Source organism: Myotis nattereri (assembly GCF_964212035.1).
Source record: "Myotis nattereri genome assembly, chromosome: 1".
NCBI lineage: Eukaryota > Metazoa > Chordata > Mammalia > Chiroptera > Vespertilionidae > Myotis > Myotis nattereri.
This window is the reverse complement of record NC_138075.1, coordinates 25978940-26003934: the sequence shown is the minus strand read 5'-3', so window position 1 is coordinate 26003934 and position 24995 is coordinate 25978940. Positions and strand designations below refer to the sequence as shown.

Below are 24995 nucleotides of genomic sequence, written 5' to 3'. Positions count from 1 at the left end.
ACAACATCACATTTTAATTTTGTTTTGTCTTATTTAAGAACACTGGAACTATTTTGGGGCTGATGAGAATCTTGGTCCAGTGGCTGTGAGCATTCGAAGGGAAAAACCAGAAGAAATGAAAGAAAATGGATCTCCTTACAACTACCGAATAATATTTAGAACTAGTGAGGTAAGTTGTGAATGAGAAAGGTGAGGCTTAATGGAAGTAAGAAAAAAAGTATAGTGGTAGCAGTAGCAAAGCAATTAAATTTAATATCACCTGATCACAAATGTCTCTGAAAGACACAAAGCCCCCTTTCATTCATTCTGGTGGTGATAGGGGTGGACAGAATGGTTAGAGCTAGAGCCTTTCTTTCCACTGAGCTCTGGATAGATGCAATAAATGAATGGAAGTTTTGATTCAGAGAAAGATATGTCCATTGCATGGGGCCCAAGAAATTGGAACCCTCAGAATCCCAAATGGGATATCGCCTGTGCTGCCGTGGTAGCCAGAAAGTGCCGAGCCAGTGGAGGAGCTGGGGCGCTCACACATGGAAGCACGTCACCTAGGACTCAACACACTCCTCCAAACGAATGCTTAGGGTACTTCTTGACTCAAGGGAGGGGAAAAGACTTTCCTCCTCCTCCTTTCACTTCGCTATCTTTTGGACCTATTCTCTGAGGCCTAGAACATGCACTATTGGAACCAGAGGCTGTGTGGGTGAAACAGGCCGCTGGAGCAACTTAGGAATCTAAGTACACGTAATATGTCAGTTTTTATTTTTTAATGAAATCCAGGTTCAAAAAAGAAAAGGAAAAATAAAACTAGCCAGCAAAGCATTTCTTAAAAAGCCAAGAGCAAATTTGGGATTATGAAGTTCTGTCATGTTTCTAAACATAAATTACTGTGCCAGTTATCCATTTATTACCTCTGAGCACTTAGGATCATTGTTATACACTAATGCCTGATACCCCCTTGAGGTATCTAGAAAATAATAGTTTTGAAACTAGTTAAAATAGAGCATTTGGCTTTACTTCTCCCATTGAATTTCAGAGGTTGGCCTCACTTAGTCATTGTTCCTAAGCTCAAACTCTGGGGAAATTAAAAATAAGGTTTTTAAAGGCATGACTTTAATATCTTAATGTGTATATATAGCAGCCAGAGTGAAATGAAGATTAACATGCTCCAGTGTACTTTTCTCCATGCCAAAGCTAATTGTAAGCATGTAAATCCTTCTGTTGACATGAAAAACAGAGAACACACTGTGTTTTTGAAGTTGGTTGAAGGTAGTTGGTCATTTCCAGCTTCTCAGATCCACCAGATTCCTATGAGCCGCAGTTAGCTTACACCCAAGTATTTCTTTTTCTCCTCCCAAGGCCGCTCTGATTTAAGGCCTCTATCTTAATATTCCTTTTCTGCTTTTAACCCATTTAAAATTTTTCTTCTTGCCACTGTCCTATCATCCTTCAGGCCAGAAGTTGACGTTTTCTAAATCAGCACTCTCGCAGTGGTTCTCAACCTTCCTAATGCCGCGACCCTTTAATACAGTTCCTCATGTTGTGGTGACCCCCAACCATAAAATTATTTTCGTTGCTACTCCATAACTGTAATTTACTACTGTTATGAATCGTAATGTAAACATCTGATATGCTATATGTGTTCTCCAATGGTCGCGACCCACAGGTTGAGAACCGCTGCTAGAGCCTGTCACTGATTTCCATGAGTGTACCTGTCAGCTTGCCTGGCCGGCACCCCACACCTAGCCCCAGCCCCTCTCTCCAAGGTTACTCCTGTCCTATAGCAAGGTGACCCCTTAGCTGGGATGGGTGACCCACACTGACTCTTCCTTCCCACCTCCGTTCTTTCCTCTCTCGCTACCTTGGCCTGGAGTGCTGCACCTGCACCTCCCTCCGGGTCCCTGGTCTTATAGTCTGTCCTTTTCCTGCTGACCCATGAGAGTGCATTAGGTCTCTTGCATCCATTTCCCTAGCTTTTGATTGAAACATCCAAGTCAAATGTTGTTCATGGTTCAAAAAGCCATTACCACTTGTTTTCATGTTCAAATTAATGTCTGGTGGATGACAGCTCCATTATTCTAGTTATTCAGGCCAGAAACCTTGAAGCTGTACTTGATTCTTTTTTTTTTAATCCATTCCCCCCCCCCCCCCGCTCCCAAATCTTCTTCCTCTTGACACCCCAAGTATAAGCAGAATTTGTTAACTTTTTCTTCAAAATATGTCTAGGATTCAACCACTTTTCCCATCTACTGCCTGGGTCTGGGCCAGGGCCAAGCCACTACCATCTCTCCCTGACAACTGTCTTCCAGCTTCGGCCCAGCAGGGATCCTTTTGAAATGTAATCCAGATATTGTCAATCCTCAGTTCAGAGTCCTAGACTGGTTTCTCATCTGCCTCTGAGTACAAGCCAGTCTCCTTAGTAGCCTAGGATTTGGGCACATCTGCTCAGGACCTCATGCCCAACTCCCCTCATTAGTCGGTCCCGGCCACACTGGCCTCCCCCTCTGGGGCAGTCTCAGGGCACCTCCACCATGGGTCTTAGATGCTCTCTATTCGTCTGCGGTGTGATAGTCTTCTCCAGGCATGCTGTTGGCCAGAGCGCTCTCATTTCCTTCTGGCGTTTGCTCATAAATCACAGGGGGCTTCATCTAAAATTTCATATCCAATTTCAGGTTTTATTTTTTCATGAAAATTTAACACTGTCTCACATATTGTTCTTATTTTTTTCTTTTTCTGTCTCAGTGAGGATGGAACTTTTATCTGAATTGTTCATTACTACACACGTAATACCCAAAGTAGTACTTTCGATCCCCCACCGCCCTCCCTCCTTCTCTTTCTTCCTCCTTCCCTTCCTCTACCTTCCCTTTCTCTTTTCCTTCTTTCCTGCCTTCCTTTATCCCTTCCTTCCCCTTTCTGATGCTTATTTGTCACTAGCTTTTGTGTAATTTTTTCTATCCAATAAAAATAATCCTTAAATGTGGATTCATTGTAATATCTTTATGAGGCTCTTCACAGAAATAAACTAACAAAAGTCCTTTGATAGAAATGCCCTAGATGTCAGTTTCAGGCAATAGCTCCTGACTTTGTGAGACAGGCATCTCTATATATAAAACCCTAAGTGATTGGAATGACCAGTCGCTATGACGTGCACTGCGGGGGGTGGGGCCGGCCAGCCAACCTACCGTGGCCCCTCCTCCTGGCTTGCCCTGTCCCCGATCAGCCCCCTCCACCCCGATTGGTGGTGGGGCCAGCCAGCCAACCTGCTGCTGTTCCCTTCCCCTGGCAGGCCCACCCTGATCAGCCCCAATTGGGGCAGGACCAGCCAGACCCCCCCCCCCCGCCCCCCCCCCCCACACACACACACCTGTGCACGAATTCGTGCACCAGTCTCTAGTATGTAATAAAGTAAGACTTAGTTTTCGTGTAGGGACTTCTCATGCTATTAATTTCTCATGTTAATAAATACATCAAGAATAAAGAACATGATGCCATGGCCAGTGTGGCTCAGTTGGTTGAGTGTTGTCCCATGCATCAAAAGGTTGCTGGTTCAATTCTTAGTCATGGCACAAACCCAGGTTGCAGTTCAATTCCCAGTTGGGGTACATATGGGAGGCAACCAATTGATGTTTTTCACATTAATGTTTCTCTCTCTCTCTCTCTCTATCTCTATCTCTATCTCTATCTCTCTTTCTCTCTCTCTCTCTCTCCCCTTTCCTGCCCTTTCCCTCTCCCCCCCTCCTCTCTCTCTCTCAAAACATCAATTAAAACATAATAAAAAATTAATTATAAAAAAAAGAACATGGTCATGCCAGTCCAGTTGGTTTTAGTAAATAGCATCAAGATGATAGGAATACAAACAGATTTCTCTTTCATTTTAGTAGAAAGCATCCTTGCTTAACATACATTTTTAAAAACTTGCATGTATTTATAAGCATGACAGTGTGTTCATGAATAAAATCTTATGGCATGTGCATGTTTTTAAGCCCAGGAACTTACGAGGACTCTCTCCTTTCTGGAAGTTGTTAACAGAAGCGGCCCTCTCTTTCAGCTCATGACACTGAGAGGTTCGGTCCTGGAGGATGCCATACCCTCAACAGCAAAGCACTCGACAGCCCGGGGGCTGCCCCTGAAAGAAGTGCTGGAGCACGTGATCCCGGAGCTCAATATCCAGTGCCTGCGGCTGGCCTTCAACACTCCCAAAGTCACAGAGCAGCTCATGAAACTGGATGAACAAGGGGTGAGTGTGGCTTGGAGAACATTCTTCAGGCTCAGGTTTCCTTTAGGCTTCCAGAGCATAGGCCTTCATAGTTCTTTTTTTGACAAGGAAAACTGATGCCATTTATTGTGAAGGGTATTTTCTTTGCAGTTACTCATTTTCTTTTTTCTTGGCTTTCTGAACTCTGAACATTTCTCATCTGATGAAATTCTCTATGTCAGCATTGATGGATATGATATTTGAACTCTGTGCAACTCTTGATAATCTTCCACAAATGTGGTGGATTTTTGAAGTACTCTAGTAGTAGCAATAACAGTAATAATGATAACTAACACTAATGAACCCATTCACCAGGCTCTATTTTAAGTAAATTAAATATGTTATCCCATTTACTCTCCCAACCCTATGAGAATGGGACCGTTACTATCCGTTTTAGAGACAAGAAATCTTAGGCACAAAGATTAAGTAGTAAGTTCAAGTTCACACAGTTAATAAGTTCAAAGCCTGTACTGTTAGCTGGTACAACACACTTGAAACTTTCTAAATTCTACATTAGGACAGATTATCTATATATATAAAAGCCTAAGCGATAGAATGACTGAATGACCGGTCGCTTTGACATGCACTGACCACCAGGGGGCAGACGCTCAACGCAATAGCTGCCCCCTGGTGGTCAGTGCGCTCCCACAGCCAGCCTCCCTCGGTCCCTCCCTCCAGCCAACCTCCCACAGCCCCCATGGGGCCCTATCACCGGCCAGGCTGAGGGATCCCACCCATGCACAAATTCGTGCATTGGGCCTCTAGTATTATATAAAGGAGGTATTTATTGCCATTTTCCCTTTGTTTTAACCACATTAAGTAAAAAATGGGTGCCCCTCTTGTATAAATTTTATGAGTTCTCTGGCACTTATGCCTCTCTTTGTGATTACAAATGTTGGACCAGAGGTGGGGCTGATCTGTGATGAACACTCTTTAGTACCATCAATACAGGAAAGATAACACTATAATGAGTTTAATTTAAAGCTAAATTTATTTCATTCACAAACTATCCATTCTGAAATTATGAACTTCTTAATCCTGGTGGAGGGGTATTAAAATATACTTTCCTTCATAAATTATTGGTAATAATATGTGTTAGTTGTTTTCTTTAATGCCTTTCTGGCATAATTAAAATTTGGTAATTTAAGTGAGTCTCCCAGTTTTATTTTGAAAATTTTACTAAGTAGTGGAGTCTAGGAATTTAAAACATGCTATTTAATACAAGCAGCAATTTAGCTGGACCAAGGGGCATCCCCACTTAGCCTCTGTCATTTCATTTATATCTTCATAACTTTCAATGCCAGAATTATACTGTTAAAAAACAGACACATACTTAGGCATTTTGTCTGGGGAGTCATTTTTTTGGGTAGGAAATCTCATTAACGCCTTGGAATCATTTTGAGAAACAGGTTATTTGGGCACCTTTACAAATACAGATTTTAAAACAAATGCTTATAAGTGCAGTAGATTATGCATTGGAGTCATTGCAAAGCACTTTGGGTTTCCATCTATGTCATCACTTCTTAAAATGTCATGCTTTGTACATCTTTACATTTGAAAAGATTCATGGTGTGATACCGAGAAACTGGACTCACTAAAAGGTAATTCTAAATCTCCTTTTAAATTTTATTTAAGTGATTCCTTTATTGTTTTTTCTAAACGGCTTACATAATTATGCTTGGAAGGAGAAAACTGTTTGTTTGGTATATTGTGGTATTGTGCCTTTCAGAACTTTGGTGCCTTAATTTCTCATTTTACCACTTTTAAAAGCTGAAATGAACAGAAGAACAAATGAAAATTATATCTATAAAATATGAAAGAAAGCATTTCACAGAAATATAAAAATTTGTTTTTATTTGTCTAGACCAGCCGTGGGCAAACTACGGCCCGCGGGCCGAATTCGGCCCGTTCGGCTGTTCTATCCGGCCTGCTTAGCCGAAAGAGCGGAGGGTTCTCTTGCTCTCCCCTCCGCTCCTTCACCAGCAGCAGTGTTAACATGTATCAGTTCACACAAACACTCCATCCATGCTTTTGTTCCGGCCCTCCGGTCCAGTTTAAGAACCCATTGTGGCCCTCGAGTCAAAAAGTTTGCCCACCCCTGGTCTAGACTCTGATATGTATGTTGGAACTGACATAGGCATTTTAATTCCTGAAGTTTTAGAAATGAACATACACCTTGTGATTTACTCAAGCTCTCACATTCTCCTTCTTGAAGACTTTCTGGGCCCTTCACTATGTACTGATGTCCACCTCCACTCTCATATAATGGGCAGTAAGAAAATGAAACTGACCTGCCAATGATTTCACACTGCCAAGAATTTAGAACAGGTTGTGACTCCGAAAATTTGGTTCCAGTCTGGATTTAGTTTATCCATCATCATCCTAGGTCTTCACTTAATTAGACAATTTAGAGCATCTCTTATGATGAAAGCAAATACCTGAATATATGTTTACTTTCATGGTTCTAAGCCCTTCACCGGCATCATCTGATTTCGTCCTTAGCACCCTGTGTGGTGGGTTCCGGTTATTGGCCTTTTTTATACTTGGCAGGATTGAGACTTGGAGCAGTTCCCAGGCCAATTTATCTTAGCCGTCCTGAGCACTGGATACCGGTTCGCCTAATACTTCCTTTTGTTTTTTAAAGATTTGCAACTTTTCATACACTTTTGTGTATCTTGAATTTTTTTTTTATCCTCAGAGCTATATTGTGAAATATCAGGAATTTCATGTCTATTCAAGCCAACTCAGTTACTTTTGGATTTGTTGTTTTTCTTCATCAGTCATTTAAAAAACACCTTGATCTCATCTACTCTGTGCGAGGAGAATGTGAGGTCGTCGGGCCAGGCCCTGTTTGAATTCACACGTATGAAGCACTTAGTACAGTGCCAGATGTGGTGAACATTGAAGAAATAGTAGCTGTGATTGATAATGATAAAATGATAACTTGTTAGTAGCCTTTTACATAGATTATCTCATTTAATCTTGGTAAGTATCCTATGAGAGAGCTGCTCTTAGAGGTAGTAGGATGTATTATGCTTACTTTCACAAGTAAGCGTAACTGCTTCAAATCCAGTAAATGCTTATTGAACAACCACTCTTTGAAGATTATTAAATACTGTAGAGAATAAATAGGCTGGTAAGACACTCCTTAACCATGGAGGAGAAAAGGTCATAAGTTACTGTAATGGAAGTTAGGTCTAATATAATGAGTATAATAAAAGAATTGCCAATGAAGAGCAATGGAGGTGCAAACCAATGGGGCCAAGTCAGGATTGATCAGATGGATCAGGATGAGGAGCCTTTGGAAGGAAAGAGGATTTCATCAGGCCAGGGAACAAGCAGGACAGGGGCCTAGACTCAGAACAGTAAGAACACAGCTTAGAGAGACAAAGGGCAGCAAGCAGTCCAGCTGAGCAGGAGTGTGAGGCACATACAAGAGAAAAGTAAAAATAGGTATTTTTATTGAGCAGTGATTAAGGCAGGCAACTAGATGAACAATTTACATGGATTCTTTTAATTACTACTCAGCAGCTTTGCTATAGGTGCTATTATAGTCCTTGTTTTACAGACTGAAGCGCTGAGGCACAAAGAGGTTGAAAGACCCCCAGATCACAATTAGGATCTGGTGGAGGCATTGGACCTGGAGAGCCCACACTCTTCACCCATCACCCGTGAGAGAGAGAAGAACTGGACAGCTGGCTCCATGCTTTACTGCTCCAGGCTTTAATGCCCAATATTAAGTATAACATGCTGAACCCAAATGAAACCGGAGCAGAGCTTAAAAATACTTAAAGTACAGTTGCCAGTTTGCAGTAGAGAAAACGGTTAGTCCTGTTTTCATTAGGATATGTCTATACTATTTTTCTAGGTATTTATTAAAGATGCAAAGAAATGAAAATATTTATTGAGTTCTCTTTTCTTTAAAAAGTTAACCTTCAACTTATTGAAATTAAAGGGGAAAAGTATCTAATTAGGTCTGCAATATATATCTCAAGAATAGATGTAAGGAAAGAAGCAGTGTTTGTTTGACAATGAATATCACTCATCCTTTGATTAAGGACAATGGGTAACATTATTTGCTGACTTAACCAAATCATTGCCCTGTTGCATTATTTTATTGAGGACAAATGGATTCGAACCAGCCACTTTCTTCTTTGATGTAGGCAGCTGAATTTAAACAAAGAATCATAGGGAAAACACTTTTCCAAACCCATTTTCTATGAATGAAGCTTTGGCAAAATAATTACCCTTCCTGAAATTTTAATCTTTTCTTAGATTATGATATCAGCTAATGCATGATTAAAGTTCCCGGGGCCACCAGATTGGTTCTAGACAACTCAGCATATATACATTGTCAGGAAGGAAATAGCCATGATAGTCATCAGGTGAGGGGAAGAAGCAGCCGCACTTGGAGCTCTGTCTTGTCTGTTCGCAAGTAGTGTTTGCTCTGCACCAGCTCATCCATGCTCTTTCCCCAGCCGAGGCTGGGTTGGATGACTGTGAAGTCCTTTTCAGTGCTAAGTAAGATCCCGTGGTTTTCATGACTGATAACATAGCATTTGGAAGTCTTTGGCTGTGGTAGGGCTGCAGTTTGCAGGGATGGAGCTAAGCATGGCTAGTAAGACATGCAGTAAGGATTTTTTGATTCACAGTCCAAAAAGGACAGAACAATTGATTGCAGATATTTCAGTCTTCTTATTTTTATATTGTGGATTGTGTTTTAAATTCAGCTTTAAAATAAAAAGTTAAACTAGTTTTCTTTCCTACAGGACTCAGCTAGCTATTATCTTCAAATGATCCAAAAATTAAAGTAATTGTGTTTATGTCAGGGGATCCCAGTTCTACCTTGTTCGTATCTCCTTTCCTCCTTCATAGTTACCAAGTTTTGTTTTATTTTTATCTTATTTATGTATTGCTATGTTTCTTTATACAGATATCAACAAATATGCATATGTAGCTTATTTCCCCATTTTCTTATACAAAATAATAGAGGCCCGGTGCACAAAATTTGTGCAAGAGCCCCAGCTTTGTCTGGAAGGTCATTCTGTTGTTCGGTCTAATTAGCATATTAGTAGTAGCACTTTATTATATAGGATAGCATGCTGTACATGTTGTGTTTTTTACTTAGCAATATATTTTGGAAATCTATGTCATTACATGGATTGCTTTCCCACTGTTTTTACTGTTACATAATATTCTGTCATATTGCTGTACCATAGTTTATTTCATCACTTTCCCTACTGATGGGCATTTGGATTGATTACATTTTTTTCTTATTACAAACAGCGCTGCAGTGAAGAGTCTTTCTCTGTATAATTGAAATTCATCTCAATCTCAAGTTAAAACAGGTGCCTTTATTATCAGTTTAATACCCAATATGAAGCTTTATACTTTTGTGAGAAACTTTGCACCACCTAGCATTAGAGAAGATGGAGAAGATTATTGTGTGTATAGAATATTTCCTATACATTATGCCACAGATAAAAATAGATTAGAATATGTCTATGCGAATATATATATATAAATAATTTTGACAGCCTCTCTGTCAGATTTTTTAAATAACTTTTCTACCCAATATCCATATGCCATTTTAAAAAATAAGTTATTTTTCTCAGTAATGTCCAATGAGGATTTATATTCTAACTAGCATTTTCTGTTCCCAACACTGAATTTTTTCAGTCTTGTGACTTTTTTTAAGAGGACAGTATAGTGATGAATATTTAGAAAGTAGTTAAGAGAGTTATGTTTATGAAGAACAACCAAAATAAATGCTACCAGTGTGAATCATGAGGATTTTTAAAACATGACCAAGGTCTTCATGTACAGTACTGGCATATAGCTTGTCGCAGATTAGCCCACCCACTGAGAATAATCAGAAACACTAGACAAAATATTCTTTAAAAATAAATTTGGCCCTAGCTGGTTTAGCTCAGTGGATAGAGCATCAGCCTGTGGACTGAAGGGTCCTGGGTTCGATTCCGGTCAAGGGCACTTCTTGCAGGAGTTGTGGGCTCAATATGCAGGAGGCAGCCGATCAATGATTTAAATAAATAAATTTGGATTTTATTTCTGGAAATAGGGAGTAGATATATTTTTCCATTCTTCCTGCTACATATAGGTAAACACCTTGTACATTGCAATGTACAAAGTAAATCTGAAAAGTCAGCACAGTAAGGCTAAATAAATAAATAAGTGGCATGAAGATAAAGAAAAGGGAAAAAATAAAATTCCCAATTTCAGACAACATAATAGTCTATGTACAAAACTCCAAGGAATCTACAAAAACTTCCTAGAACTAGGAGGTGTGTTCAACAAGGTTATATGATTCAATGTCAACTCACACAGTTAGAATTCTCTTAATGAACATGTGAAAACTGCAAATAAAATATAATACCATTTATAATCCTTCAGCAAAACATGAAATGCTTGCATATATATCTAACAAAATACAATAGGACTTGTTTGCTGAAAACCCATGAAAGGAATCAAAGAAAATATACCATATTCATGGTTTCTAAGACTCAACATGTTAATGATGTTCATTCTCCCCTAAATTATACAGTTTAACACAATTAGTATCAAAATTCCAGCAAGATTTTTTGTAATTATAGACAAGATTATTCTGAACTTTTAATGGAATGGCAAAGGAACTAGAACAGCTAAAAAAAATTTTAAAAAAGAATAAAGTAGGAGAGATTATTTCACCTTATTTCACAATTTTGTATACAGTAATAAAAGCTGTCTTATTATTTATTGGAAGGATAGACACAGGATCAATAAAACAGAATAGAAAAACCAGAAACAGCTCCACACAAGTATATCCAACTGATTTTTTAAAAGGAGTGAAAACAAGAAGGTTTTCAAACAAAGGTGCTGGGACAATTAGATATCCATAGACAAAATAATGAACTTGACCTAAACCTTATACATTATACAAAAATTTATTCAAATGGATCATTGATTGAAATATAAAACTATAAAAAATTTTTATAAAAACAGAAAATCTTTGGGCTCTAGGGTGTGGTGAACAGTTCTTAAATACAATACCACAAACTTTATTCAGAAAAGAAATAATTGAGAAACTGGAGTTCATCAAAATGAAAAACATCCTGCAGCACTTCTTTTCCTTGGATGTTTGCTGATTTGTATGAGACTTGGGGCTGCAGATAAAAAGCTAGATGACAGATCAACTTTCATTGATTTCATGGCGGCGGCAGAAATACAAAATAGAGCCCAAGTGTCACTGGAGAACTTGATCTGTTAAACAATCAAATTAAAATTCTAGAACTGAAGAAAATAACCAAAAGTTAAAATCTCAGTAGATGGGTTTAAAAGCATATTCGACCTTAAAGCATTATTTGGGAATACAGTCAGAATTTGAAGAATTACTTATAGGATAATTTTCAAAACTGATGAAAGACATGATTTAAGGTAGAATCAAGGAGCTCTGCTTGCCCTAAGCCCGGTAAGTGCAACAAAAATCAGACCTAAGCCTGATAGTAAAAAATAATATTCCTGAAAATAAACAAATTTTTTAAATAGCCTAAGGAAAAAAATACCTTCAAAAAAGAACAGTGAGACAGGCAATTGGCTTTTCAAATTAACATTTGCTGGCTATGAAGCATGAAGAAAAGGTGGAAGTCAGAAGATTTATCAAGAATGCTGAAAGAACAACTGACACAGTAAATTTTACCCAACAAAAATGCTCTTTTGAAATGTAGGCAACACTAATTTACAATGGGAAACATAGAACAGTGGTTGTTGGAGACTTTTATTAATTCAGGGATGCACTGCAAATGGAAACCAGGGAACTTTTGGGGTGATGGAAATGTCTGTACCTCGATTGTAGTGGAGGTTTATTAGGACTCATTTAATTGGATGCAGTTTACTGTTCAGAAATTATATACAAACTAGAGGCCTGGTGCACAAAAATTTGTGCACGCGGGGGGGAGGGGGGGGTCTCTCAGCCTGGCCTGTGCCCTCTCGCAGTCTGGGACCCCTCGGGAGATAACGACCTGCTGGCTTAGGCCTGCTCCCAGGTGGCAGAGGGCAAGCCCAATCCCTAGGTGCAGCCCCTGGTCAGGCTCAGGGTAGGGCCGATTGGGGGGTTGGGGCACCGCCCCCTGTCACACTCAAGGCAGGGTTGATGAGGAGGTTGCGGTGCCACCCTCAGTCACGGCACAGAGCAGGGCCAATCAGGGGGTTGGGGCGCTGCCCCCTGTCACTCACAGAGCAGGGCCCATCAGGGGGGTTGGGGCTCCGTACCCTGTCACGCACAGAGCAGGGTTGGTCGGGGGTTGGGGAGCTCCCCCCTGTCATGCACAGAGCAGGGCCCATCAGGGGGTTGAGGAGCTCCCCCCTGTCACTCACAGAGTAGGGCCAATAGGGGAGTTGGGGCACCGCCCCCTGTCACACACAGAGCAGGGCGGATCAGGGGACTGGGGTGCCGCACTCAGGGCACACTCAGGGCAGGGCCAATGGGGAGGTTATGGCTCTACCCCAGGGGTGGGCAAACTTTTTGACTCGAGGGCCACAATGAATTCTTAAACTGGACCGGAGGGCCGGAACAAAAGCATGGATGGAGTGTTTGTGTGAACTAATATAAATTCAAAGTAAACATCATTGCATAAAAGGGTACGGTCTTTTTTTTTTTTTTTTAGTTTTATTCATTTCAAACGGGCCGGATCCGGCCCGCGGGCCATAGTTTGCCTACAGCTGCTCTACCCCGTCACACACAGAGCAGGGCCCGTGGGGGGCGGTTGGGGCGCCACCCTCTATCACCCACAGAGCAGGGCCGATCAGGCGTTTGGGGCGCCGCCACTGTCACACTCAGGACAGGGCCAATGGGGAGGTTATGGCTCTACCCCGTCACACACAGAGCAGGGCCCATGTGGGGGGTTGGGGCGCCGCACCCTGTCACACACAGAGCAGGGCTGATCAGGGGCTTGGGGTGCCTTCCCCTGTCACAAACAGAACAGGGCGGATAGGGAGGTTGTGCCCCCCCCCCCCCCCCCCCCGTCACACACACAGCCGCAGGGCGATCAGGGGGTTTGGGCGCTGCCCCCTGTCACGCTGATCCCGGTGCCGGGAGGCCTCGCTGCTCTGCTGATCCCGGTGCTGGGAGGCATATTACCCTTTTACTATATAGGATAGAGGCCTGGTTCACGGGTGGGGGCCGGCTGGTTTGTCCTAAAGGGTGTCCTGGATCAGGGTGTGGGTCCCCACTGGGGTGCCTGGCCAGCCTGGATGAGGGGATGATGGCTGTTTTCAGGCTGGCGGGTGACTGAAACTCCCAACCGCTCCTTTTTTTCTTTTTTTTTATTCTGGGCCAGCTTTAGCTCTGAGGCTTGGCTCCAGCTCTTAGGCCTCGGCTGCTGAAAGCAGGTATCTGGTTTGTTTGGGTTCTATAATCGAAACACTGTTTCAACTCCAGCTCTGAGATCCCAGCTGGCTGAAAGCAGGTTTCTGGGGTTTTGTTTAACTTCTGTATTTGTAACAATGTTTCAGACTGCAAGCTCAGAGGCCGGCAGCAGCAGGCGGGGAACGTTGGAGTCCTCTGTCACTGAAGCAAGCAAGCCTCATGTTCGCTTCAAGCTGCCTGGCTGCCGGCCGCCATCTTGGCTGGCAGTTAATTTGCATATCGCCCTGATTAGCCAGTGGGAAGGGTAGTGGAGGTTCGGCTAATTACCATGTTTCTCTTTTATTAGTGTAGATAATGTCGATTTAAAAACTGAAGGTAGCCTTTGCCAGTTTGGCTCAATGAGTAGAACTTTGGCCTGTGGACTAAAGGGTCCTGGGTTCAATTCTGGTCAAGGTCACATGCCGGGGTTGTGGGCTTGATCCCCAGTGTGGGGTGTGCAGGAGGCAGCCAATCAATGATTCTCTCTCATCATTGATGTTTCCATCTCTCCCTCTCCCTTCTGCTCTGAAATCAATAAAAATTTTAAAAACACACATACACAAAACTGAAGGCAGATTTCTACTTTTGGCCAAGATTAAGAAAGAGGGACTAGATCTATGCTCCCATCTGAAACAACTTAAAAACGAGGCAGAACAATGAAACAGTGATTTTTATGGCACTGTGCATCAGGCAATGAAGGACAGTGATCTCTGGGAGGTGGGAAAAGAGGAAGTAGACCCTAAGCTTGCGCCAGTCTGAAGGAAGTGTCCAGGCTGCAGTGCTCACAGGGGGTGGGGGTGGGTGGGGACCCAGCTGAAGCCCAGGGGTCTCCCAGAGGTGAGACTGAGATGTGAGGCCAAGGAGGCTCGGGTGCGGGGTTCACAGAGCTGAGTATTGAAAAGCGCATGCATTTGAGGAAACTGCGTGAGGCCAGAGTGAGAATCCCCCTAAAGGTGGAGAGGGGCGAGTCATCCGTCCTCCCACGTGGTTGGGAACAGTTTCTGCTCCCACCAGGCAGACGGGAAAACCTCCATTCACGACAAAGTCTCAGAGTGGTTTTGCTGCAATAGTGGGGCCAAATTATCCTCAAATTAAACTCTGCTCTGGCACAACCTAACAGCAAGTGCTGAAAGGATCAAACTATTTCCCAATAACCATACCCCAGAGCACAGCTCAAGCACCCTCAAGGGTGAGAGCTGCTGCACAAGAACGTACTTCATAGTGAGCGTTTGAATTCCTAGATTAAATCAGGCAATTGGGTTTGTAAGAACAGTAAGGACTGGTTTGCTCTCATGCTCTGTGCCGCCCGGTGGCCTGCCTTTGGCTGGGACACCAGGGATGAAGAGATGAGGAGGCACTGCTGGGCGATCTCTGAGAACCTGGTTATTCTCGTCTGTTTCCGCCTGGAGGGGCTCCAACTTGACTTCCCCCCAGCCTTCCAGGAGCTCAGGGCGGGGTAAGTCAGATTGCAGCTCCGGTTTCTTCGGTTTGGTGTTGGTGCCTTTTTTATGAGAGGCAGAGCCGCGCTGTGCTGTGTTTGTTCCCAGCCGGGGGAGTCCGCATCACTGGATGGGGGTTGAAAAACACTTATTTTGTTGAGGTTCACCTTCATCTCAGACATAACCTGAGTCCTGAAATTGGGAAGAATAATTTTTCCCCACTTTATTCTTTTTCAAAATTGTTTTAGCCATTCTAGTTCCTTTGCCTTTCCATATAAATTTCAGAATAATCTTGCCCATAACAAAAATATCATCCCTTTTTACAATACAAACATTTGTTGTGACCAGACACGTCCATCAGTGCTCCCTGTGAGCAGTTGATACGCAAGCACGGAATTGTATAGCATGACCCTGAGATTATCCAGAGCAAAGCCCCGAGTGCAGAGAGCCCCAGCCCGTTCCCAAGGTGGCTTCTGGGGCCTTTGCAGCTCTATTTTGAGCATTGCATGAAAGGATTATATATTGACATACATGAACCTATACAGATGTGTGCCTCCAAAAAAATGCTGTTTTATATAACTCATAACAATTCAAAACCCCCAAAGGACAGCTCTGACTCCATTTGCATTTGCTCTTTCTCTTGAAATGTTCCGTATTACATTTACATAACTTCTCCTTAACAACTTCTCAGATTCTGGCAGGGACATGGCTGCTAACTGAGGATTCTAGGAGCGCAAGTTCAGAGAATGCCACCCACCTTGATTTAATTGCAGCAGAAACTCGGGATACAGTCATGCTGTCACCTTAGAGGATAGAGCAATTGGCACAGTTTCAAACCAGAGGAAATTTGACATTCTAACCAATTTCTTAATCCCGTTAGAGGATCCTTCCTTTCATAACCAGCACAAACCAGTTTGTTCTCCTGTCTGCAGGTGGAGTTCTGGGGACTATGAGAATCAGACCTAATAAAACAGCACATAGTCATAGATTCTTCTTCGCCAGTGATTTGAGGGAAGTTCGCTTACTTATCTGTGTTCCTCTGAACTCTTTTCTCCCCCTCTTTCTCTCTCTTTTTCTTTTTTTTATAAATGAATCCTTTTGAGTGTTGCACAGTGAAATCTTAGGCTTTATCTAAGAAGTTTTAAAAAGCCATCCCACAAATCCAATATCACCGACGCTTTCTATGGAACAGGGTGACTTTTGTCTTACATTGTTGCACGAGAAGGCTGATCGGGCAGGCACTGAGCCAAACGGCACATAACCCAACGCTGCTTCCTTTCTCTGAATCGCTTCATCTCTGATGGTTCTCCTGTGGGAGAGAGTAAGGATCTGGCTTTATTAGGGACTTCTTCTATAATAGACGCAGAGCTTACCACTACTTTGTTATTTGCTGAGACCTGATAGGGTACTCAGCTTAGTTCCCAAGCCAAGATGAAATCTCTACCTGTGGGAGTTCCCCTCTAAGCATTGGCTACAGTCAGACATTTGAAGCAGGCCGGCTGAGATAAGGCGGAAATGTCAGTGGTGTGCAGTAGGTTTTACTCTGACTTCTTTTGTTTGGTTTTTCCAACATGTGGTATACAAAATGAGAAAGTCCTAAATCTCTTTCTGTTAATGATTACAATGAAGCCACAATAATGGAAGTTATATGCTATTTTTAAAATATTCTAGTACATTTGCACGTTTCAGACTCGGAACTTCACCTCCCACGCCCTGGAGTAGGCAGAGTCCGGTCAGTTCTGTACAGAACTTCAGGGGGGCCCTCCTGTCCCCAGGTCATGTAAAGCTGCAGAACTTCCTGTCATCTAGGTAGCATGCAGTGGAGGGGGGGAAGCAAGAAAGAGCTTCTCCCATGACATTTTCTGTGTTATCACTCTTCTGAAACATTTGGTTTAGAAGGTTGAAAGGAGTTGTTCAGGTTCAGAGTCCCTTGTGTAAAGCAATAAGAGCTGGATATGTTTCAGAATCCAGAAATGTCCAGATTCTGGGAGGGTAGTAAAATGCACGCACTGTATAGTAATATCCCCAGTGGAATCTGGGACAGCACCCCACAGTCAAACACATTAATATTTCTATAGGAAAGGAACAAATAGTCACACAAAGAGGAATAAGTTAAAAGTACTAACATCAGCTCAAACCAAGTTTTGCTGCCAAATGTGTTTGTGTTTGTTTTTATCTTTCCACTTTTGACTTGCAAGTAAGGGGCTGTGGACATACGTTGCAGTGATAGAAATGGAGCAGGACAAGCCTGGTGCGTCCTGGTCATGTTTAATGGAGCCAGGTCACAGGACTGACAGTTGTGATCTGTGACTCTCCCTCCTGGGCCAGTTACTTTCTCTTCCATTCTCTTGGCTCATCTGTCAAGGAGGGGCAGTATTTGCTTTATGGGTTGTTGTAAGATCAGCTAATGGTAAACACGGAACATAGTGATTGGCATATAATGAGTATTCATTAAATGTTAGTTATAAAAATTTGCCTCGCCCCTTCCCCCTTTTCTTTTAGTAGATAAAAATGGACTGAAGCAGGGATTGCAGCACCACTCTGGAAATAGGCCTACGTGATACAGATTGCCCTGATTTCAACGGAGAGTTAAAACTCTACATTTTTATATTGAAAACTCGTTTCTTGTTAAATGGCTAATATCACCTTGAAATTCGTTTGCAAAATGATTAGATTTTTCAGTGATGAGTAAGTTCTACTTAAGCCTCCTGAATGCTTGGTTATAACTGTGTCTAAGAAGAAATGTTTGCCCCTTTGCCGATTTGCCATTGTGAAGCCCCTTCCCAGTTTCTTTCCAGGCCTCATCTTTTAGAAAAGTATTTGAAAGGGGCATTGTTAATGATGTTAGCACTCTAACAAAGATATAACAGGCTTATAATTTAGTATATTGGAAAAATGGCATTAGAAGATGTCTCTTCCAGTTTTACCAAAAAAATTTTTTGCCAAGAACATTAGTGGGCCTCTTAGGGCAAAACAATTTATTTTTTAAAGTCTCTTTTGTAAAGTGAGCTTCTGCTTTTAAATTCGTAAAAGCCTCCCCTTTTAAAAGGGGAGAGAGGGGAACATTGCAAAAGAACTGCCTTTTGTTGTCAGCTGTTTTTTATAGCCTTATTCTGTACTTTGTAATCCATTAACCGAAATTCCCGAGAGTATCAACATCTGTTCTAATGATGCATGATCTTCACATTGTTAATAACAGGAGATGTTATTTTTTTGGCCTTTCCTCTAAATTAATGAAGATTATAATTACAGACGCTTGCTCTACGGTACTGTTTGTATCAAAGACAGAAGAATTAACACAGAATGATTTCAAGAGGGTAGAGCCGTTAGCTATTCAATGGGCCTTTGCTCTACAGGACTTATTAGCACGTAAGTGGGCCAAAGTGGTTCGCCTCTGCTTATATGCATTGTGTTGCCTGCCTTCACAGCTTAACTATCAGCAGAAAGTCGGCATCATGTACTGCAAAGCTGGACAGAGCACAGAGGAAGAGATGTACAACAATGAATCAGCCGGCCCGGCCTTTGAGGAATTCCTTCAGCTGTTGGGAGAACGCGTTCGGCTCAAAGGATTTGAGAAGTATCGTGCACAGCTTGACACCAAAAGTAAGAAATACGTGTACACTCCTGCTAGGTTTGTTTTCCCCCTGCTGTGTTGATGTTCACCTGCTAAATTGCCCAAAAAACAGCATTGCCACTTACTGTAGGAAGCTGCTGGTGATGGAGGAGAGAAAGCCCGAGGGGGAGGTCTGTGGCTCCAGAACAGTGCGGACCATAATCAAAGCAGCTAGGGTGAGACGGTATAAAAAGTGTTATCAGAGATGGGGATGGAATGGAGCAGTGGATGCAGATTTGCTCCTGGAAAGTGTGGCGTACATTTCACTATGTTTAGCTGAATGTTAATGTGATGAAGAACTCTACAAACTTATAACCATCTGGTCATAAGCCCTAGAATTTCTAACTTCCATTAATTCATTTAATAATCCTCATGCTTATCTTTGAACCAACCTTTGCATGTTTTTTCTTATTCATTTTGTAGTCTTTTAATATCTCGGAAGGTTTTAGGTGCTTATTTTCTGTTATTATTGTCCATAGTCTAATTTAATCTCTAAGGAAATAGGCTTCTTAGATTTAGTATTAATTTGGCTCATAAAATGTGTTGGTTAAGCGCACAATAATGAAGCAGTCTGTTTATTTACAGCTCATGAACATGCAAGGTTGTCCACTCTCCTTCCTCAAGTTGTTAATAAAATAGTTAAGTTCTCAAGTATCTATTTTGGTTAGAGTATGTCGACTACTGCTGTGTGTCTGCATGGAGGCAGTTTTACATTTTATCTCTAAATCCATCCATTGACATCTGTGACCTTTTTCTTTGAGGAGGTCTTTGGATTAGCACATCTGTATTGCAGTCTATAGTAATCTCTCTGATTTTCTGTACAGGAAATTAAATAAGGAGTTGAGTCATGAAAACAGAAAAGCATTCATAAACTGCAGGGAAGAATTTCCTGTTGCCATGGTTTTGCTGTTGCCAACTTGGAAACGACATGCAAGAGAGACTATTAAAACCCATAAATAGCCTAGACTCTTAAATATTATTTTAATGTTCCATACTCTGCTTGCAACTGCACAAAATGTTAAATCTCAATATGCCCTAAACTCATTTTATCCAGATATTCTGACATTTACTCTGTACAGTTCATTCATGTTGTCCCAGTTTGTGGTGTTATATAAATTATCACCATAAAGAGCTATTGAAAGGGTCTAGGAAGGGAATGTAATAAGCACTCTGATTCTATAAATGAATGGCCAGAGTGGGAGTAGATAAGATTATGTATTATTTGTGTATTTACACATTCCCAGCTTCCTTTAGATGATGAAGGACAATGTTAGAAATGTATAGAAAGGCCATACTTAAGCATTGTAGCATCAGGTAAGGCAGTGGAATAAGCAAAATAATCACTCTACACATTTTGCTCCAATATCCCAATGACTGTAAAGGCTAGAGGGGTTGAGCCTAAATTAGCAAACTGCCTCTGACTGCCCAGTTTTTATGTAATACATTCAGCAGGGAAAGGTTCCCTTCCACTAAGCTACTCTCCTTTAAGGCTCATTGTAACCTTTCGAAGCATAGCTTTGGAGCAGAAGAGTCCATAGTTTTCTTGTTCTTTCAGAGTGGCACGTTTCCTAAAGTTAATGAAAAGTAGGAAAGTGTTTTTATTCTAAAGCCCTGAAGAAGGCAATATGCATATTTATCTCTCTTACTCCAAGTGTCAAAGGGGACCATTAGTCTCATCATTTAAACAGGTATCTATCTATCTATATATATAAAAGCCTAAGCAACCGTTAGGACCGGACGACCAGCCAGTAGCTGTGACGAATACTGACCACCAGGGGGCAGACGCTCAACGCACGAGCTTCCCCCTGGTGGTCAGTGTGCTTCCACAGCCAACCTCCCATGGCCAGCCAACCATCTGCGGTCCCTCCCCCTGGCCGGCTGGTCCCAATTGGCCCCAATCACAGGCGAGGCTGAGGTACCCCACCCATGCATGAATTCGTGTACCGGGCCTCTAATTAAACAATAACAGACCACAGAAAGGGGGAAAAACCAGCCTCTGCACACCCCAGCAGCCTCTTACTGGCCCTGACACACCCAGAGATGAGATGAGACTTCGCTGTGTGCTGTGAGATAATATCACCACATTTTATCTAACTTTTCCCCCCCAATGTAATCCTTAAAAAAGAACATGCTTTCCAGAGCAAGCATTTCTAAAGGATTACGCCATCTACATGTAACAGTCTAGAGGTTAGTTGGATCTGTAGATTTGTAGCTTTCATCATATTCAAATATTATTTGTCAATCTTTATGTCTCTGTTTTTTTCTGCCCCCTCACCCCTTTCCTTCCTCCAATTACACGTACATTAGATCACTTAACTAGTGTACTGATGGGGAATGAGACCCTGTTGATTTAATTTTTTAACCAGTTTTTCTCTATGCTTTTGTTTGGATAATTACTATTAATATGTATTCAAGTTCACTATGTTTTTCTTTTATTCCACAGTGTCTTAATTTGTTGTTAATCCAATTCAGTGAAATTTTCATTTCAGATGTTATAGTTTTCAGGGACAGAAGTTGCATTTGATTGTCTTTTCTTATACTTTGCATTTTTCCTCATTAGGTTCATATTGTCCTTTAAATCCTTGAACATATTTATAATGGCTGTTTTTAAAGTCTTGTGTGCTAATTCCATCATCCCTGTCATTTGGGATTTTCTCCTGCTTTTGAATTACATTTTTCTGCTTCACACATCTGGTTATTTTTGATTGCCTAGTGAACATTATGAGTGTTTCATTGTTGACTGTATGAATTTTGTTGTCTTTAAAGAGTGTTGAGTTGTTTTGGGTAGGCAGTTGAATTACTTACAGAATAGCCTGATCTACATGAATCTTATTCTTAAGTTTTATTGAAGCATACCTAGAGCAGCCTTTACTCTCTGACTAATTTGGCCCTACTAGTAATAGTAGTAAGGCCATGAATACCTGCATATTCAGTGAAGTACCTCTACTCTGGCTGGTTATCACCATGTGAACTGTGAGAAGTGTTTGGCTTACAATTCTTTGATAGAGGTTATTTCACTAATAGTTTTTCTTCCCATTGCTTTGGAATCTCACTATATGTGTATGCAATTTAATATTCAGCCTGCATTTTGGGGAACCCCTATGCAGATTCTGAACCTCTTTCACTGGGTAGTTTCCTCCTGTTTGGTACTATAATCAGCAAATATCAGCTACCACAGGCTTCCTAGATACCAGTCTATTTTGGCTTCCCTCCTCCAAGCTCTGCTCTGCCTTTGTTCCAAAAGTGCCTCCAGGTAGAAAGCCAGGTAGAATCGTAAGGCTCACCTTTTATTCTTTTTCTCAGGGATCACTATCTAATGCTACCTATTGTAAAATGTCTGAAAAATTGCTACAGATATATTGTCAACTTTTCTACTTATAATGGGAGAGCAAGTTCTGTACTCAGTACTGTTATGGACAGAAAGGGAAGTCCCAGATACTTTTTATAGATGCCATCTCATGTAATCTCCACAAACCCTGCTAGGTATCAGTTAGCTCCATTTTACAGAATTGGTTTCCTTTTTCTCAATCCTCACCCAAGCATAATTTCCCATTGATTTCCAGAAAGAGTATAATGGAAAGGGGAGAGACAGGGAGAGATAAACATTGGTGTGAGAGAGACAAATCGATTGGTTGCCTCCTGCACACATGCCCCTGACTGGAATCGAACCTGCGACCCTTCGGTATGCAGTCCGAAGTTCTTATCCACTGAGCCAAACTGGCCAGGGCCAGAATTTTCTTTTTAGATTAAATAACATGTCTAAGGTTAGACAGCTAGGAAGCATTAGGGGAAAATGAACAGATCCTAGGGCCTAGTTAATGAAGTATTCGGAGAAAGCATGAATGTAGAATTAAGCCCACTGAAGTCCAGAGCTCTGCCTTGTGGCTGTGTCTTCCCCTCTCTCAGCCCTTGTACTAAAAACACCCAAGCCATCCCAGGGGACAGCCCTACTCATCATGTAATATAGTTATATTCAGATTTTAGTACTTCGGTAAAGGAGGGAGAAGCTCAGGGAAGGAATTATCGAACCATTTCTTCTTTTTCCCAATTTTTGTACAAAGTCCATTTTCACATCTCAGAAATAAGGATTTCTAGCAAATAAGTTACAAATGTGTCAGGGTTCTTTAATGAAGAAATTTGCAGCAGTGGATTTTTTGGTTCATTGTTTCCTTACTTGGATGACATACCTCTAGATACTTACACTCCTGTCACCCTGCAGTAAATAAAAAATAAACTCTCCCCACCCGCAGCAGTTTGTTATTTGAAATGTGGAGACCACCCTCATTTTAAGCTGTACATATGGATTATTACTTAAGAAATTCTTTTCTGCCTGAGGCTTGTTTGTCAAGTCAGCACTCAGAGACAGAAGCATTTGTTAATCATTCCTTCAAAGCCTTCATTACTTTGCTGCAGTATTAGTGAGTGCTTGTTGCTTCTCCCGTTTTGAGCAGTGTTTGTTGTAAAAACCATTGAGATCTAGGGTCTTAGAAGACATGTTAGACTTTTCATAAAGGAAGTAAATCTTCTTTATCTGGAATATTTAAACTTTGATAGGGAAAAGGATAAAACTAGCATCTTCAAAAACTTTGCACATGCATAGGACTCTTTGGAGTCCCAGAGACTGATGAAGAAAGGATTCTGTTTTCACCTCCTTAACTGTGAATTCTATTATAGTGTACGTTTTTTTCTTTCAAGTGTTGCTGAGATGCACTTGGAATATAAATTAAAATATGTAAAAGGCCCTATTTAAGGAAACTATACTTTTTATCTCAACTGCACAAAATTCTAAATTCTAATCAACACATTTCTTGAACATCTTTTGTGCACTAGCACTTTCATATACATTATTTCACTTAATCCTCAGAACAATCTATACTAATAAAAGGGTAATATGCTAATTAGACCAGACATCTTCCGGACATCCTTCCGGACAAAGCCACGGTGGCAGGCGCCAAGGCAGAGATGGTTAGGGGCGATGAGTCCGGCAGGGGGGAGCAGTTAGGGGCGATGAGGCTGGCAGGGGTGGGCAGTTAAGGGCGATGAGGCTGGCAGGGGAGCAGTTAGGGGCAATCAGGCCAGCAGGGGAACAGTTAGAGGGCGATCAGGCCGGCAGGCAGAGGTGGTTAGGGGCGATCAGGCCGGCAGGCAGGCGAGCGGTTAGGAGCCAGCGGTCCCAGATTGCGAGAAGGATCCTGGATTGGAGAGGGCGCAGGCGGGCTGAGGTAACCCCCCTGTCCCGTGCACAAATTTTGTGCACCGGGCCTCTCCGGGTCTCTAGTGAGATTATAGAGGAGCATTGAAGTGAAGACTGATTTGTGTGGTAATTTAGCAGATGATGCTACTGGCATTCAAATTCAGATCTTCATACTTAACAGTTGGGAATCCAGGTAATTGCAGGTATCTTGCAAAATGAGCAGTAGGTAGAAAATAGAAGTGACTGATTCCTAAGTACCAGCCTTATGTTCTCTTACCCTCTCATCTCAATATGTTAACAATTTTGAGAAACCTGGAGTCCCAGGCTCATTCACCTGCACACGCATACATTCCTTGAATGGACACAGTATGAATTTGCCTGTCAAGGGTAGTACATCCTCTTCTTGACTCCATCCTCATTGAAGTAAGGTAACTCATCTCCTGATTGATCATGGCTAACGGTACACTGAAGAAGTACTAGTACATATGGTAGATGCCAGAGCAGGTGGAATTCTTGACTTCCCCAAATCCTTCATTAGTGAGTAAGATAAATGGTACCACAGGGCAGAAGTGTGCCTCAGCACAAACACATGCCAGTGTTCCAGAGGTCAGCGCTAGTCCCTGGCTGCGTTTCTGAGCACTGGCTCTGTATCCCCAGACCCTGAGGCAAGGTTGCATAGAAGACAGCTCTGAGGCTCTTCTGTGGATGGCACCTAGCAGCCAGTGACCTTTCATAATATTTCAGATTGTGGATAAGCGTCAGGCCCACAGCCCGTCAGTGATTTTGTCTTGCAGTTGATGTGTTCTGTAGTAGTGAGGGCATTAATAAACTAAGCTTAAGCTTTCTTCATTCTATCAGCTTTATTAGTCTATGCATTTACTTAATGGGATTACTCTTCTCCTTGTTTTTATAAATCTTTAAAACTAATAACTTTCTAAAACTCAATTGCATGGACTTGTTTTCCTTCATTTAGCTTTTCTTAACTCTAACATGTCTATTAGTGACCAGAAAATGGTTAGATAACACTCTAATTAGCTTTTCCTGATTCAGATTCATGCATGTACAGCTTTATCATCCAAGCTTTAGATTAACTAAAT

General features: G+C 41.7%; 1 protein-coding gene across 1 annotated transcript in view; it reads left to right on the top strand.

Moving 5' to 3' along the window:
- The window catches only part of SIPA1L1 (signal induced proliferation associated 1 like 1), a 340556-nt gene that overhangs the window by 226119 nt on the left and 89442 nt on the right, over positions 1 to 24995 (top strand). The window contains exons 6-8 of the mRNA XM_081100632.1: positions 39 to 169; positions 4046 to 4234; positions 18520 to 18694. Coding sequence (XP_080956758.1) covers positions 39 to 169; positions 4046 to 4234; positions 18520 to 18694 — 495 coding nt within the window. The remainder of the gene's footprint in view (positions 1 to 38; positions 170 to 4045; positions 4235 to 18519; positions 18695 to 24995) is intronic.